Source organism: Tigriopus californicus, chromosome 1 (genome assembly GCF_007210705.1).
Source record: "Tigriopus californicus strain San Diego chromosome 1, Tcal_SD_v2.1, whole genome shotgun sequence".
Classification (NCBI taxonomy): domain Eukaryota; kingdom Metazoa; phylum Arthropoda; class Copepoda; order Harpacticoida; family Harpacticidae; genus Tigriopus; species Tigriopus californicus.
Genome location: NC_081440.1, coordinates 8,202,817 through 8,220,877, shown reverse-complemented (window position 1 = coordinate 8,220,877; position 18,061 = coordinate 8,202,817). Strand labels below are relative to the sequence as shown.

The 18,061-nt window shown below is 40.6% G+C and overlaps 2 protein-coding genes across 2 annotated transcripts; one reads left to right on the top strand and one right to left on the bottom strand.

Moving 5' to 3' along the window:
- Positions 1–6,135: 6,135 nt before the first annotated feature.
- Positions 6,136–8,510, bottom strand: LOC131879433 (palmitoyltransferase ZDHHC17-like). Its single transcript, XM_059225764.1, has 2 exons — positions 7,539–8,510; positions 6,136–7,442 (listed from the first exon to the last, which is right to left on the bottom strand). The coding sequence occupies exons 1-2, from the start codon at positions 8,072–8,074 to the stop codon at positions 6,173–6,175; spliced, it is 1,806 nt and encodes a 601-aa protein (XP_059081747.1). The 5' UTR covers positions 8,075–8,510; the 3' UTR covers positions 6,136–6,172.
- A 678-nt stretch (positions 8,511–9,188) lies between these two features.
- Positions 9,189–10,651, top strand: LOC131879442 (cytoplasmic tRNA 2-thiolation protein 1-like). The gene is made up of 3 exons (XM_059225775.1): positions 9,189–9,408; positions 9,591–10,133; positions 10,192–10,651. The coding sequence occupies exons 1-3, from the start codon at positions 9,358–9,360 to the stop codon at positions 10,579–10,581; spliced, it is 984 nt and encodes a 327-aa protein (XP_059081758.1). The 5' UTR covers positions 9,189–9,357; the 3' UTR covers positions 10,582–10,651.
- The last annotated feature ends 7,410 nt before the right edge of the window (positions 10,652–18,061 follow it).

Here is an 18,061-nt window from a genome sequence, read left to right as displayed (position 1 = left end):
GATGGTTAATCAAATACATGTTTCTACTTCTTCCTGACCTTTTGAAGGATTTCTTATAGTAAGCAATTGATTTAGATGACCAGACGAGCAAAAAAGCTGCGTTTCTTGGAGTTACTAGCCTTTTCAATTGGTGTTTAGAATTTGTTTCTCTGTATTCAAAGCTGAAATAATTTGCAATTTTGAGCTTGGCAGTTAGATGGTAAGGCAATACCACCAAGGCAAAGATGCTCAAATGATCATTATTTATGTTCCTCTTGAATAGCAGAATTTACTGTGGACTTTGATCTGAAAATCAAGTGAACATTTGCTGTCAAAAAAAATCATATATTAAACCATAACGTTGCGCAATCCCATTCTGAAGTAGTAAGGCAATGTGCGGTGATAGGATTGTTGCTCAATAGTTGCAGTGCAAAATGATTGAATTCACGCTTCATATGTAATCTTGACATTGAACCAATCTTTACTTGTAACATTATAGTGTCTTATATTTTGCCAGTTTTCCAAAGAATTGTTACATATGTACTAGATAGCTGCTTAAGTCTAAAAAGAACATTACCAATGAGTGAACCAGCATGCTCTAGAATACTTTTAATCCGCTGACTCGAGCCAAAATATTGCTTCAAAGTACTATAGACATAAAATTTGCAATCTATACCAGTTGGGCACTTAGAAATTATTTTAAAGCACCAAAATCTCCCTGGGTATGCCTCAATTGTGACAAGTGGAATATTTGTATTTTCAGTGAACTTTGCAAAAATATTTTCAGACTCGATTCAAGGAGCATTTTGACCTTTTTTTGTAACAAGAGATCCAAAAATCAGAAGATTAGGTATTAAAAAGTCCTCAGTGATTAGTGATCATTTTCTTTTCTTTACTTCCGCTGTGTTACTTGTTCTCCATAACCTGAAGTTCGGAAGGATTGTCTTCTTCTTTAGTTGGTCTATTTTATATCAGATTGACAGCAAAAGCTTAAGTTGGGCATAACCGAGCTTCAACTTGGTTTTCTCAATCGGGCTTCGCTATCCTAGCATGATGCATCTATGCACTTTCAACAACGCCGGGGCTGTTAATATTAATCATCATATTATCGTTACCCATGAGGCACAATCTATTTCATTAATATGATCTAAACAATTCGTGCCCTAATCTGTTTTGTCTGAGGGAGCATGAGGATCATGACACGCAAAAAGCTGAGGTTTTCGTCCATCAGTATCGAGGTCTGTTTTGCTTAGATCCAATGTTCCAGCCATACTAGCCGTTATGAAGTGGCTGCCTTACTTGCTGGCCGAGGTCTGACCACCGGCTTGAAAAATTACCGGCTGGTCGTTCATTCAGCTGCGAGTACCTAACAATGCAGCCAAAATGGCAAATGAGCCTATGTTATTTCATGTTCTTGAAATCAAAAGATGAGTTTGAGACAAAGGAAAAATAAATAGGTCCTACACGTTTCTACTAAACTCCAGAAGCAATGTCTCGCACGAAATGATAATGTAATTGAGGAAATAGAAGAGTAGTATATCATACTCTGTGTCAGCAGGTCAGTCCCAACACTCCATTTCACACACACAAGGCCTTGACCGTTGGGATGGGGATTATTTTGAGCTAGGACACGAATATGAATGGTCTTAGGTCATCATCTTGCATCATCTTTTGTCAGCATAAGAACAGAGTTTCAAAACCAACCCAAGTAAAAAAAATATAGCTGTGTGATCCGTGACCCTAGAGGCCTACTTTATTTCAATGAATTCTTATGAGCACTGTTAGTTTTCTCCTGGACTACCCAATAATTAGGAAAAATTGTTCGGACAGTGGAAGAAGGTAAAACATAGTAGGTTTGAGTCAAACAAGCAAAGATCTATTGATCAACCAGAAATGTTCAAGTGGGTGGGAGATGGGATCTGAAGTTTTAACCTATTTGATTATCATTTTTTGACCTTTATTGCCACCAAAATTGGATACAAATCCGCTATATCTGCAAATAAAGTTATTTCGATACTCTTCATCAAAAAGCGAACAATTTCATCACAAGCAATTAATCGGAAGAAACATCATAAAAAATTAATAAATGTAAAATATAATCGATAAGGAACATTTTTGAAAGTGTCATCCTAAAGACCCTAACTAGAGCCCTCTAACCCTAACGAATGGCAAAAATGAAACTATATCCCTTTTTCTTCTTTTGCTCCCACATTCGTTACACTTGGGACAAGAGGGCTACTAGGGACTAATGCTAATTTTCGAAAACTACCATGAAAAAATGTTGTTGTTGTTCTTGTTTATTCAGCGACTCTCAGGGATTAAAAGGAACAAAGCAAAATAAAAAGAATGGTAAAATTGAGGCGAGAGCCCTAGGTCTTCACATAAGCCGAACGGTTTGTTTGTATGAGGATACCAGTGCTCCCAGATGAAATGGATCGATTATCATCCAACTTTTGCCAAAAAAAACAAAACGGTTTTATCAACAGATTTTTGGGGCTGAAGAAAAAAAAGGATTGAAATATAATCACCACATGAGCTTTGTTGTTATTTATAGGGCCGGCCAAAATTTACAGATAAATATGGTCTTTATTGAACGCAAATTAGCATAAAAATTGAACAAATTGTCACAAAAACTTGCAAATAAATTTTCCAAAACATAGGGACCAACACGTTCTGGAAGTTATCAGGGCTAATTTTGCCTTCCCTGTCTAGCAACACGTAGACAAAAAGGAAAATTACATCATGCATGGACACTGGACATATTTGACGCCGCCAAATGTACCCTGATAGTATAACGGAAATTATAGAAACCTCCCGACCAGAAATTGAAAAAATCATGGTCACCCTCTTCAAGCCAGGCAGATTCCCTCGCCATAGTCATTCGAAAATTATAGGGAGGCCAGTGTTAAGCTGTAGCTGGAGGAATTCCTGTCTACCAGGATATTTTTCCTATTGTTCAAGTTTTTCGGCTGTCCTAGTTAAGTTGAGGTAAACGGGTGATTCAAGATGGACGACCCATGAAATAGAATCGGTGTAAAGTTTCAAAATATTTTTGATGTGAGTGGTTGCTAGAAACATCCAAGCACTCCTTGACAGTGAATCTGGCGTATTGTATTAACTACAGAGCGAAAAAGGGGCCAACTACTACACAACCTTGGAATTTTAATGTCAATCATCTTGGATTATAAACAACAATATATGTGTAAAAATTGGACTATATTGATTGGAAATGATCAGCAGTAACCTTTCAAACAGGATGGAGGGTGAAAACCGATCCAAGGTGAGGCCTAACTCATCGTTTTAGCCCCGTTTCCCAATGAGATCAAAGCCTTCCGGGGTATACGGCGACAATTTGATAGACCTCCAGTTAAATTGAGACCTTCATGCATCATGATATCTTCCAGCATTGGGATTTAAACCTGCTGTCACTAGCAAGCAGATCTTGCCTTGTCCATGCTACCTCCTACACTGATCAGCATTTTGCACATCCTTAATATTTTGTGAAAGAGATAAATCTCAGTTCATTAACTAAAACACAATAATGCCAGAGCGTAGCAAGAACGTGTTGCAGAACAATTTTGTTAAGAAACAAAAGTTTTTCAAGTTTCACAAAAGTAATGGAAAGACAATTTTTCCAAAGTAAACCATCCACTTCATGACCATTTAACCCAAAAATCATGAAAACACGTCAAGATGTGCCTGATTTCTAAAGGAGAAGTTCACTACTCAAACAAAACTAAGTTCCAATGTTTTTATCTTAAGCGTAAAAATTGCAGTGATGAAAGAGCTATTTCAGATTGATGGAAAACATATGCAGGTGGTTAGTAATATGTTTGCAATCTATTTCATACCTATGTGTACTTCTTTTCAAAAAGGGTTATTTTCACGAGTAACTGCTGGATCATCACTAGGGCTGGGAAAACTTGCAGATAAATATGGTATTCATTGAGACCAAATCTGCATAAAAAATCAACCAAATTTGCACAAAAATTTGCAAACAAACTTTCCAAAACATAGGCATCCACCTGTTCTGGGGTCTGTAAGGGCTATTTTTGCTTTCCATATGAGACAACATGCAAAATTCTTGCTTTGTCCATGGTGCGTCCTGCCCTGACCAGTGGGGCTCGGATATGAAATTCTTTTTGAGGGCCAAATGATTATTAAAAAATACTTTTGAAAGCACAGAATAACTTTTTCCACAGGAAAAATTCAAATGCAAAAATATAAGCTGTTTAAAAGCAAAAAAGACAACATGAATCAAGTTTTGAAAAAGTTCGAAGCAATTACCAAAGGTTCCAATACATTTCATTTTACAATCTTTAAAATCAAACGCCCTCACAGATATCTCCTAACTTAGACCCCCAAATTAATCCCCTGAACCATGCAGGTTTCTGGATCAAATTTGGTTCCTTTGGGAGAAGAGACCTCTTAAAAGAAAATAGTTTTAAATTTGCTCTTTTGTATGTAAAGTATTGAGATTCTAGTTGCATTTTTGACCGCCCCTAATCATCACTCTTGTGGATATTTTCCTCTTCAATGCCCGCTCTTTGTCTAGCTGGGCCCTACCGTTGGCAAGAAAAGCAATTTTTGTTCACGCAATGAGGAATGAATTCAGAGGTTTAGTGATTTCCATTCTTTTCTTACCCCCGGCAGTAAAAAAGTGACACGGGCTGTTTGGCCTGGTTGCGGCTGCTCGGACAAGATTGGGCTGAAACGCGTTTATTACATTCATTAGCAATACCATGGTCTCTATCACAGTTATCATGATTTAGAATCAATATAGAGACACCAAGGCATGCATCACATTCTTTTTTCCACAGATTTTCCACTTTCCACAGATTTCTCGTTAGACCTGGATCCAACTTGTCGGATGTCAATACCATAAAAAAAATGTTCTGCATTTCTAGGATCAAATATCCCCAGAATCAAGTCTAATTTTTTAAGGCTAGCCAAAACTATTGGATTCAAATTATTTTAAAGTATTTTTTCTAGTTTGTAACTCTTTTTGAACAAAGTCTTCCTATATTTTTGAATTTTTGTTTGTGTCTCACCTTTCAGAACACATTCAGGTATTGCTAAATGGGAGCAAACTTCATCAAAAACTAAAACCATATTTAAGGTTAGGTCTATGGACAATTCCTGTTCCAGAATTGAAACCAGGTTTAGTTCTTCTAACCTTTCTGCAATTTGGGGCCAGTTTTTGTCTTTGAACTTGAACCTTTTTGGCCAGTTTTACTCTAGAGCACGCCGGCTTTTGAGTAATTGTCGACCCTATCTCAAGATTGAACATGATGATCTGACAGATTGCTAGGTGTCACATACATACTTTAGATGTCTATTTTTGCCATCTACCTCTTTTGTCTGTGGCAATTATTGTACGCTAAAACTTTTGTTCTCTAATCTCTGCTAAATCATCAGATTATATTATTGTCACTCTAATTGAAAGATATTGCAACTAAAGATTTTTAGCAATAATGAGGGGTTGACCTGTGTGTTCAAATGTGAGCATAGATTGGTCAAAAATAGTGAAGAAGGGATCAAGAATGTTAATTTTGAAGTAATTTTTTCACTATTGCGGAAGTTGCGGATTTATTTAGTGAATATACACGTGTTAAAAGAGACCCCAGAGTTCATGCAAATGTGTTTAGCATCTTTTATATTGCACTACAATAAAAAGACCAAAAATTATTTGCTTAATGGCCCATAAATTGATAGAAACTGATGGCTACTTTATTCCCATGGAGCAAAGAAATGGCATTTGTGAGATGTTTTTTGCTATTTTTTTCTGGCATGTTTTCTAGCATGTTTTGGTTTCTATCAGGCATGTTCTAGAATATTCTGGCATGTTTTTAAAGGTAATCTGGCATGTTTGGAGTCCTGAGACCTGGAGGCATTGGTTTAAGCTACCAAGCTGCGCTTCCGGTTCACTACAGAAGAGTTGAAGGGTCAAGACGAAGCTTCGACTTGTTTAACGACCCGTTACATTTCAAAGACCTATATTTTTCATGGTCTTCCTGGCCAGCTCTATTTGTAAAAACTGCATAAGCATAGGGCAGCCAATTCTTTTCGGGCGTCGTGGCTTCAAATCCTTGTGCGATTGCGACAAGATAAAGCAAGATAAGGCCCAACTTTCGGGGAAAATTAATACGAAAGAAATAGGACGATACATCATATCTATTAAACGGATATGTAATCAAACAGTGTGCAGTCGATGGGAGTTTGAAATGGATGAATTCATGAAAAAATTCCATAGATTTCGACAAACTCCTTTATCGTAAGGAGACATTTTTCCAGGATGTGGTTGTAGACGTTTGGCGTACCTCTGCCAGTTCATCCGCTCATTGGTAGTCATCGCCATGATAATGATTTGGTACAGTTGGCATGAGAGTAATAGTGTGACCCACATGCAATGAAAGCTACTGAGGATCAGGATCATTAAGACCCAATTTTTTAGAACCCCGGCTCTAACCCACGTATTGGTCGGCCATTGGTCTTTTTGGTATCCTAAATAGCACGCCACGATTGTCATCATGGTTAAAATGGACAATAAACTTAGATACATGATGAAAAAGCGATGATTTCCTTGGCCGATGCAGTTTCCCACCCAGGGACAGTGATGGTCAAATCTCAAGACACACTCATTGCATGTGGCGCAATGCTTTGATCTTTCTTGCTTGGGAATGAGACAAGTAGTGCAGAAGTTCTGAAAGCCCAAATCTCCGTTTTCCGCCAACTCAACGACACTTTTCAGACGATCTTGGCCTTGGACAACGATGAGACCAGGATTGCTCATCCAGGTTTTTGTGAAGCAATACCACAAAAGACCGCAAAACATTATAAATGCGAAAAACATTAAATGAGGAACAATTGGATAAAGCACCACCCACCAAGTGACGTAAATCCAGAACTCGGTCGCCAAATAGAGTGCAATAGGCACGATTGTGTGTAAATACTTAGGCGACGATTTTCGGACAACTAGAGTCGTGAGAATGTAGATAGTGAATAAAAGACCCGCTTTTATGGGCCATGACACTTCCGTCGCTAGACCGAGCCCAAAAATTGGGAAAATAGAGAACAACAACCCAGACGTTGTAATGGTTTCCCAAGTCTTGTTCCTATCCCCCAGTTGGATTGGAATATAAGAAGATCTATCTGGGGTAGTTTCGTGGGTACTTCTTAGTTTTTCTAACTGTTCTTTGGAGAAGGAGGGTTTCGGGTTCTTTCGAGGTTCCGCACTTTGGTGCAGGCCTTGGAGTATGTCGAAAGCCCGTTTTCCCTCCTGATTCACGAGATGAGAGATAGGTTTCGGCTGGTCTAAAAGAATAGCAAGAACCGAACCATTTTCCGATAAACTGGCCCAATGAAGGGGCGAATTTCGTTTTCGAGCATCAACCAAATCTGGCTGAGCCCCCAATCTGAGCAGCAGTCGGCTCACCTCCGAGTTCAAACATCTATAAGCGCTCCTGAAAAGTTGAAGGAAAGCCCTTTCAAATGAATGTTCTAATGGCACCACCATAATAGATTCAGAAGGAGCTTATCCTTAGGTGGGTGGATCTTACCACATCAAAGGCGTCATGGCATGCTCGTCTCGACAATCAACGGGTACCCCTTTACCGATGAAGTAGGCCACAATGGCGGAGAAACCGAATTGAGCCGCAATGTGAATGGGCGCACATCCCTCGGCATCCCATATGTTCATATTGGCATGATATTGGACCAACAGCACAACACTGCCCAAGTGGCCTTGCCGGGTGGCCCAATGCAAGGGCGTGGATCGGAGTTCCCCTCCTATGGCATTGACAGCCGCACCGTGCTCCAACAAAAACGTCATGATCACTCGGCGATTGTTGATAGCGCACCAATGGAGCAGACTGATCCCATCCTGGTCCGTGTGACGGGCCCATTGAGGATCCTTGAGCACACTCGCCTCAATGGGCGCCAATTCGCCATACTGAGCGGCCTTGACCAACACGTTCCATTCCCATTGGCTTTCAGTCTGGTCGTCGGATTGATTTTGAATCGCCTGAAGGTCGGTCTGGTCTTGATTTGACTCAAGCCCGTCCTTCACCTCCACATGATCTACGTTCTCAGACATGGCAGAGGACAGGCCGAATCAAATGCGACTCCCAGGCAATGACTTGCGGGCAGTGAAGCAAATACGGCCCACACGACGAGATCTTCGGCAAGGGTGAAATGAAGCCCAGAATAGACTGGAACCCCGTTTGATCCTGCTGCCAAAAAAGGGTGGTGCAGGCCTTTTCTTGGCCCCGTGCAATGTTCGGGTGCGAGGTTCCACGACGTCTTTGCGTAACCATGAGGTTTCCAAGGAGCTCGAACTCTGGGCAGGCTTGACCCTGGCTTGACTAGTATCCAGTTTGAGAACGCACTCTACGGTCTCCACCTGCCTGTGCCACACACTCTCCGCTAAGCTTTCTTTCGCCGATAAGGACGTGCTTCCGTTTAGTCAGGACAATCGGTTGTAGGTACCTCTTCGCGACACTCCCTTTTCTCGAGGAAAAAATCACACGGACAGACAGATAATGATGTACAACACACACAGGGTTGCCAACCTCGAAATAAGGTTAGAGGCCATAACCCGACTGAAATGTGCCCATGAGCAACTCAGGATGTCGAATTGGAGGCCGAGACTGTGTGGAGTGCGAAAGTGCATCAAGTCTTTGAGCATCCTGTTTTTTTCCTCTTTTATCACACACGTCAGGTAGTATTCAAACATAAATCACCAGCAATCAATCGGACACAAACAAGCTCCAGAAGTTCAATTTGTCTCAGGATGCCACATTACAGGGCATTTATGCTCAAATCAGCCTCTTACTGACAAATTGTCAATGAGTATAAGAGTGCCAGAACTATAGATCTGGCCTTCAAGACGCCACACTGGCAATTTTATTTCATTGCTTCTCTGCGGGACAAATAACAAACACAAATTCGCCGATGATCAGGCATGCCATAATGTATGAAACCAAAGGTCACTATGGGCTGAGCTGGTCCTTTTGAACAAATTTCTCTTCGAGAATGAGCCTCTTCATTCCTTGCCTTATTGATTCAACGTCCACGCTCACTCAATTTGTTCTCTTATATCTTTTTCTCCTTGAGCCGTTTCTTTATTTCATATTGAACAATCTGGTAAGACCCCATCAATCACTCATCTGAATTGGCCTTCCTTTCAGTTTCCCACAATGTTTTGATTTGGCCACCTGAGTTGTGACTCGATTGTGAATCCACTCCAGGCTTGACACTCGCGGGGGCCGATTGGGGAAGTGTGCTAGCAAACACCACTGGCCTTATTGCACTCCCTGTCTTGTTCCCCTTACCCCCATCCCACTCCAGCACTGCCTCATCCTAAAGGTCAACTTCGTCATGGGTGGGCTACCATGTGCATCTAAATGTGGTAACAAGGCCGTTCTCAAGGTAAAATGTAATAGAATTGGCTCAAGGATTCGCTCGCTTCGCATGCACACTACAAAGGTTATAAATGCTTTATCTAGCGGGCAGATTGGTGCACCTCAACGGGTTGTTTTTATCATGTTCTGGTTGGCTTCAGTTGACACCATACCATCTTTAGTTTAGCCACCAGTTTGATGTTGTTCCAGCGACCTAAAACGGGTGCGGCTCTGTGCAAGCCTTGCTTCTTTTGGTCCTTCGAAACGGAAATTCATTTTGCCATTGTGGACAACGGTCTGTTTGAGCGCGGAGATCGCGTGGCCGTGGGCGCCTCGGGCGGCAAAGATTCCACCGTCTTAGCCTACATTATGAAGACGCTCAACGATCGTTACCACTACGGATTGGAGCTCATCTTGCTCTCGATTGACGAAGGCATTAGCGGATATCGTGACGACAGCTTAGAAACGGTCAAGCGGAACAGCCAGCAGTATGACCTGCCCCTCAAAATTCTGTCTTACGAAGAGTTGTACGGTTGGTCAATGGATCGCATTGTGGCCCAGATCGGATTGAAAAACAATTGCACCTTTTGTGGCGTGTTTCGAAGACAAGCCTTGGACCGTGGTGCAGCCTTACTGGGCGTCAATAAGATCGTGACCGGGCACAATGCAGATGATATTGCTGAAACGGTGCTCATGAATATCTTGCGCGGCGATGTTGCTCGACTTCAGCGTTGCACTGCTATCACCACCAAGGTAAGTCGAAGAAGACTGATCGCTTTGAGAATCAGCTCCAAGTCTCGAGATCTTTCAGGATCGTGATGCCAACTCCACGGATCTACCTCGTTCCAAACCGTTCAAGTTTACTTACGAGAAAGAGATTGTTATGTACGCCTATTTCAAGGGTCTCGACTATTTTTCCACCGAGTGCAAGTATTCGCCCAATGCCTATCGTGGACACGCCCGGACATTGATCAAAGAGCTGGAGAAGATTCGGCCCTCCTCCATTTTGGATATCATCAACTCGGGCGAAGATTTGAAGTTCACTAACCTGGTGGAAGAGAAACTCCCTACTAAGTCCAAGTGCACCAAATGTGGTTTTATGTCCAGCTTAAGTGTTTGCAAGGCTTGTCTCCTATTGGAGGGGCTAAACAAAGGTATTCCTCAACTAGGGGTGAGAAAAAAGGCGGGTTTTCGTGTTTGATTATCATCCAAGTATGCGGCCTTCCAACCTACAAATCGATATTCCTTTTTGAATAAAGATCACATTCAAACACAGTGAGTTAATTGCTCTCTGCCATCGAGCAAAACTGAAGATTGGTGTGGAGTCATTCGTTTTCTTACTAAGCATATTAGACGACAGTTATCAGAGACGGAACAATCTATACAGAACTCTACTCAACCTTTTCATCAAGTGCAGATTACATTTCCAACATAGGGGTGGGGAAAACACGTGGATAAGAACTTGGGGAAACGAGTGCAGACTTTAAAATAACTTTTATTAATTTGTTAAGCCTTCACTTTCAAGTGTTTGATAATGTTGTGAGGCTTCTTTCAATTCTTTGAGAAATATACTGTAGTTCCTGGCTCTATCAGGCAAGAAGCGTTTTCAAGCTATGAAGTCAAACGATAAGCCTTAGTCCCGCATCTCGTTCAATTTATCTTTTTTGTGATGACGACATAATCATGAAGGAGTGACCCTGGGGTAAGTATGCCTGCGTTGGTGGGTCCGAGGATCTGGTGCAGTTCTTTGATGATCTTAAGGTTTACAACAACCTAGTACTCCTGAGCCATCCGGGGAAAAGTGAATAGCGTTTGCACCGAGGCCTGACCATCTAGATTTTGATTTGGGGACCTCGGGGATCATGATAAATGATTTATTCGGTGTCCTGTTTAGTTGGAGCCTCACTCAGATTGATGACAAAGGTCAAACTCGTGATCATATCAACTCTAATGTGTAGAGACAAATCAGGCTTCAGTCAACTCTACGAATCTTAACCTCTGGCACTTACAAATCTATGAACATTTTTTGAGCTGTCATGAAGTGTATTCATTGTCCGGGAGTGATCCGAGGTGTGGACGAGGACACTGGTGTCAGCTTCCCAAAGAGAGGCCTGCCCAATTCACGGCAATATTATCCGCTATTCGGTAACCATTTGTTGGTTCAGTGGTTTCTATCTACCTTAAAGACAACCCCAACAACACCAACGAAGCCTTAAAAACCCTTAGTATGTGTCTCTTCTGTCGGATTGCTGGCATTATTTAATGGTCAAACGTCAACTTACCCTGGTCAAGCTTCAGGAAGTAACTGGACCATTGGACCATTGGATCATTGGACCGTTGGGGTGTCAAGACACTCAATATATCAAAAGACGCGTGCTACTGAATGCTGTTTTTAATAGACAGGATAATTGCTTATAATTTACGCTAATACCTCTGTTGAATCATGCATATCTAAAATTGATGTCTGTGAACCGGACATTAATTGAAGTTTGAAAGTATAAAAGGATACAAGAATATTGTTATTTTTATCAAAACTATGCTTCAATTGTTCCTAAACACTTGAACGAACTGTTCTGCTTACTTTTAATGAATGGAATCCGTTACTTAACGTTGCTAAAGTGGTGGGCATTGTTAACAAAAGGGTTAGCGTTATTAATCAGGAATACGTTAAAAGTGTGACCGATAGCATATCATCCAATAAGTGTGCTTATTGCGACATTTTTTGCACGTCATTAGAACACACCTATTGTTTTTATACTGATGTTATTGTATATATCTTTAGGATCTCTGAGTTGGAGCTTGATGCTGCCGCTTAATGTGTTTGTCCTCTCCATACTCATACATTAGGTGGATAATATCATTGAAGTGCAACAAGCTCATCTTGCAATGGGCGGTTTTGAAACAGCCAATGCCTAAACCAAGGCATAGATAGTATAAACTTCCGTACCTTGTATGTCCGGGCTATTGGCCTCATATCTTCACAGAGCCCAAACCACCCAAGTAATCCGAATTCGAACGCAGGAAGCCAAATCAAATGTCAATGATAATGGTCGAGATTTCTTCTTTGGCTTTGTTTGTTGGGTGTTGGAGACACATGACCTAGTGTGTTTTCAACTCCACTGAGTTTAGGAGCAACAGTCCATTGCTCTATTGATGAGTTTGTTGGGACTGGCAAGGCTTGTCAAGTTGAGCATTTAAATGATCTTGTAGTCACAGATCAGGATGCTTTAGAGGCCATAAGGGACTTGAGACTCTCGAGCTCCCCTGGCCCTGATGGAGTGACATCTCAGTTTCTGATGAGATGCTCACTGGTTCTTGCTCCTGTTTTCTCGTACTTGATGCGTTGCATCTTGGACCAGGGCAAGTTCCCCTCTTCTCTGAAGGTAGCTCATGTTGTTCCAATTTTCAAAGGGGGAGATAAGTCACTCCCCAGTAATTATAGGCCGATCTCTCTCACTTCGAATATTGCGAAGGTGTTTGAGAAGATCATGAAGTTCAAACTTGTTGAATTTCTTGATATACATGAAGTCCTTCCTCCTAGCCAGCATGGGTTCCGAGCACATTTTAGCACGGTTACCCAACTGATTGAGTATATAGAGCAGGTTATTGAGGGACTAGAGAGCCATGAATCAGTCGATGTAGTTTATCTCGACTTTGCCAAGGCCTTTGACAAGGTGGATCATAGTTAACAGGCTCCATGAGATTGGGATCCAAGGCAAGGTTCTCAATCGGCTAAGAAGTTTCATTTTTGGTAGGAAACAATTAGTTAAGGTTGAGGGATCCCTTAGTGACATACACGATGTGGCCCAAAATTTTGTGCTCTTATATTCGATGCTACTTTACCATACTTTAATATATATTTTGATTCGGGAATTCACAACCCTGCTCTTATATTCGATGATCTTACATCCAATTTTTACTGTATTTAAAGCGGCTACTTAGCTATTGCAAGTTGAATGTTCTAGTTTTCGTCAAAATTGACCACCAAATTCGATGACGAAAACTTGCCACAAATTAATTGGCCAATCACTTTGTTGCATTGTGTGATGCTATATTAAGTCAAAATAAAGTATTGGGTAAATTTAAAATTATTTGAAATGCTAATTTTTCATATTTCCAAGCTCTGATTACGCGTGGTAATACGGAACACTTTCTCATCTGCCAAAATACCTAGCACTCTGTCTTCAGTGATTTCCAAAAACATGATTTGGGAATTCAACTTACCTCCACCTCCACAACTCTTATGTTTAGTTGTTCGCCAGAACCAAGAATTGGCCATTTGATGACATCACTTTTTTTATTACGTTACCGTCACTTTTTAGAACAAGTAACTCTTTACCGTTACCGTTACTTTTGCAGAAAAAGGATGGTATAAAACTGAAAAGAAAACGTCATTTTTAACGTTTGAGAAATAAGAGGTGAAACAAATGAGAGAGAAATAAAAATATGTCGGCAAAAAGTAACAAGCATTGACTTTAATGTGTGCCTCTCCTAATGGTAACTATTATGAGAACCCAATGGGGTTACCTTACAAAAACGCAAACTTTTCCTTGAAAAAATCCGCTCTATGTCAAGTTTTTAAGTTAGGGCTTAATATTTCTAAAGATTTTTGTCCATTCTTTGAAAATGTACCCCTATATTCTCTGATATTTTTTAATAGTCCCCCAAGGCTATTCGAATTCCTTTGTTTTTATGCAAATTGATTTGGGCAACAGTTTTTCTCCCTTTACCAAACAATGTTTCATCTTGTTCCTAAACAACATGCCACATTTTTTCCGATTTCGGTGCTTTTGGCACTTCTTGTTTTAGATGATATTTTCCCAAACGGCTTGATTATCTCGCGTTTTCTATCCTTTCAAGATTAAATTTCTTCAGTTTTTGAGATCAAATTGTTTTAGTACATGGCCAATGTATCAAGCGCAGTACGCGTACTGAATTTTGTGATTGCTCCGTTGGTGAACCCGACAAACTGAACTTCAGAAGATTGGGTAGTGCATGGAGGTCTCAATTTAACTGGAGGTCTATCAATTTGTCGCCGTATACCCCGGTAGGCTTGATCACATTAAGAAACGGGGCTAAAACGATGAGTTAGGCCTTACCTTGGATCGGTTTTCACCCTCCATCCTGTTTAAGAGGTTACTGCTGATCATTTCCAATCAATATAGTCCAATTTTCACATATATTGTTGTTTATAATTCAAGATGAAAGACATTGGAATTCCAGGATCATGTAGTAGTTGGCCCTTTTTTCGCTCTGTAGTTAATAAAACACGTCTGATTCACTTTCATGGAGTGCTTGGATGTTTCTGGCAACCACTCACATAAATTTTTTTGGAACTTTACGCGAATTCTTGTCACTTGTAATCTTTATTCGAACAAGTCAAATTTCACAGTTCGTTCATCTTGTATCATCCGTTTACCTCAACTTAATTTGGACAGCTGAAAAACTTGACCAGTAGGAAAATAATCCTGGTAGACAGGAATTCCTCAAGCTACTGCTCAAAACTAGCCATGTTCCTCCCTATAATTTTGAATGTCTATAGCAAGGGAATTTGCCTGGCTTGGAGAGCGTGACCATGATTTTGTCAATTTCTGGTCGGGAGGTTGAGGTCAATGGTTTCTAAAATTTCCGTTATACTATTAGGGTACATTTGGCGGCGTCAAATATGTCCAGTGTGACGTCGTCCATGGGTAGTGACACGAAACATTATGTCTTCCCGGAATAAGGTGATGGCGGACGCGGGGTCTGCCAAACTACCGTGTGTTTGGGGGTCTGAACCCACTTTTTGGTTTATCCAGGCTGAATCTCAGTTTGCATTGAGATCAATCACGGTTGACGACACTAAATATCATCATGTCGTTGCATCTTTGGATCAAAGCTAAGCTAAACGTACGGCCGATACCAGTCAGTTCAAAATATGAAGTGTTCTGTCCTCGTTTTCGCTCTCCTATTATCAACGAGCCCAAGACTTACTTCATTCACGTATCGCCACTGGGGAATAGGAGACCGTCAGAACTAATGAGCGAGATGCTGGCACTGGCGCGAGACCATGAACCCTGTTTCTTGTTGAAGTCTCTCTCCATGGATCATCTCCCGAAAGAGGTGAAAACGCATCTTCTTCTGGAATTGGATACTTTGGGTGCTGGAGATTTAGCGTTGCAGGCCAGCAAGTTGGTTTCAGTATAGAGCCCATTAATTCGTGCCGTGGCGGATACGACCGGATCCTGCCGCCCCATTTTCTCTTGGGAACCAGTGGTGCAGATTTCATCAACGATACGGGACCAAGGCTTTCCATTGCGAAGAACCGTGTTCTTTTGTACCACGTTTTTAGGAAACGAGGAGATCGACCAACAATAATGGGCATTGATGATTAACTACTCTTTGTCATTACTCATTAGTAAATGGAACAATGAATCCTATTTAGTTAACTCTGGTGCCCAAATTAGTATCGCCTGTGTCTCGTATACATCCATTGGAATGATTCCGTATATGTGCATTCTTCCTGCTTTCTTCCAATACCGGTTCCCCATCATTTTATGCCACCTCATCATTCTTCTCTCATCCATTGTTCCCTGCAGACTACCACATCCAATCACCCGAATTTAAGTTACTTTATAAAACTTCTTTTAACAATCTTTCCGTGGCGCAGTCGGTCACTCGTGTTATACTCGTGGAACAGCAACCGACTTGCATTGATGGCCTCCCTTCGTCATCGTTGGAGTTCCCCTTTGGTTGGTATGGGTTCCTTCGGCTATTACGATCTACTCTTTTATCGGTACGGATTTGTTGGTTGGTGGACAATTTCATTAATGTGTATCCTTGGATTTATATTTGAGATTGTTTATCGGCGGATTACCCGAAGCTTTATCATCTATGTTATTCGGACATTTAGGCAACCGCTGGTACCAGCAAACAAACTTGCCTGCCAATGCCAGTGATGCATAATTGGCGTTTCAAACTAGTTTTAAACGAAGCTGACCTTTCCTCATATAGAAATTCGAAAGAAGGGTCAGCTTCTCAAAAACGTGTTTGAAGCCTCAAACTTGCATCACTGACTCTGGTACCAGCAAACAAACGAACCTGCTTGCCTAAACGTCCCCATGATTGACGTTAAATTGGGAACATCACATATGGTTCGGTGGAACTTTTACGTTGGCTGAGTATCTTGTCCCGTTGCCGGCAACTTTAGGAGCCGATTTTCTCTGGGCATTCAATCTTGTGATTAATCTGGCCTAAGAAGGTCTATTTGATCCGGTATCAGTGAAAAAATGTAAATGATCATGTACTGCAGGTAGAGCTATTGCTCTTGCGTTGACCTTAGTTAAGTCTGCTTCTAATCCGTTCAAAACTCAAATCGAGGAAGCGACGAAACCATCATGTTGTGATAGCTTCAAGCCTATCAATTTTCCTGCTTACTGAATCCAATGAAATGCACCCAAAAGGTTGATGGGAATATCAAAATCAATGCAAGAAGGTGCAAGATGCATCCCACAAATCTGGCAAGAAATTTAACTTTTTAAATCTGCCAAAAATTGATGGTGAGCTGTATATTCTTAAAGGGTGACCTCTCCAGGCAGACTCAAGAGTAAATATTAACCTTATGAAGAAAATAACTTTTGAGCCGAAGTTGAGCATCATTAAAGCTATTTTATATTGAGGCAAAAATGGATGAGGCCACAAACAGCGAAATTGGAATAGAAGAGATAGTTCTTTACAAAAAGGCCCACCCCGTGGATGACTTCATGAATTAATTTTATGATCATAGCAATATGGGCCTATTATTCAGTAAAGATTATTTTAACATGATAGGTCAACAACAAGGGTCCCTATACCTAAGTTTACCAATGTTGTCCCAATACATTCAAAGAGAGCTTTAATTCGGAGACTGGCGAAGTTCATAAATATCGAGAGTTATGCTAAAAAAAAAAAAAGAATTCTCTAAAACATAGAAAGGTGGAATTAAGGTATTCATACAACTTTTCTTTTACAAATATCATTATAAGACTTTTCTCTTAGTATCTATTTTGATTGATATTACCTCGTTTGAAAATGGATACTGAAGAAAACTTTTTAGATAGGGTTGCCCTATTGGCCTAACACAATTGACCTTTTTCCATTTTGGCTCCCAGGACAGTTTAGGTCCGAAATAAGACATTTAGAAAAGAGAGCTTATGAAGAAAACATTAGCACCCGTCGTTAATGCTCTCTTCCATTTCTACTTTTCCGTCATTTTTTGCCTTTCACAATTTCTCTAATGACTTTTTCCAAAATGAAAAATATCTACATTTTCTTTGTATTCTTTCCCTTTTCATTGCATCTTTGAGTGCATTTTTGCCAATTCTATTTGCAGCATTTGAACAACTCTAATAATCACTATGTATTCCTGAGTGATTTATTTGAGAATGTGGATGAGCTTACATTTCATCTAATTATTGTACGCTATAAGATTTAAATGAATAACTATTTCATGCTATCAATTTTGAAAAATTACTTAGCTTTCAACAAATTCGAGTTTCAAAGGAAGATTAAAAAAATCGTGTGATCTCCTCATGTGTGAAAACCTCATGATGCATGAAGTCTGAGTGGAAAAGCTATTTGCTCTCCTTTTGAGATGGTTGTTTCACGGACCATTTTTTCCCATTCTCATGTTTTCAAATCTTGCCTTCACTTTTCTCTTGACG

Coding starts and splice junctions, on each gene's coding strand:
- LOC131879433 (XM_059225764.1), bottom strand. CDS start 8,074: ATGTCTGAGAACGTAGATCATGTGGAGGTGAAGGACGGGCTTGAGTCA. Junction 7,443..7,538: donor GCCATGACGCCTTTGATGTG/GTAAGATCCACC, acceptor TCAACTTTTCAG/GAGCGCTTATAGATGTTTGA.
- LOC131879442 (XM_059225775.1), top strand. CDS start 9,358: ATGGGTGGGCTACCATGTGCATCTAAATGTGGTAACAAGGCCGTTCTC. Junction 9,409..9,590: donor GTAACAAGGCCGTTCTCAAG/GTAAAATGTAAT, acceptor ATGTTGTTCCAG/CGACCTAAAACGGGTGCGGC. Junction 10,134..10,191: donor GCACTGCTATCACCACCAAG/GTAAGTCGAAGA, acceptor GAGATCTTTCAG/GATCGTGATGCCAACTCCAC.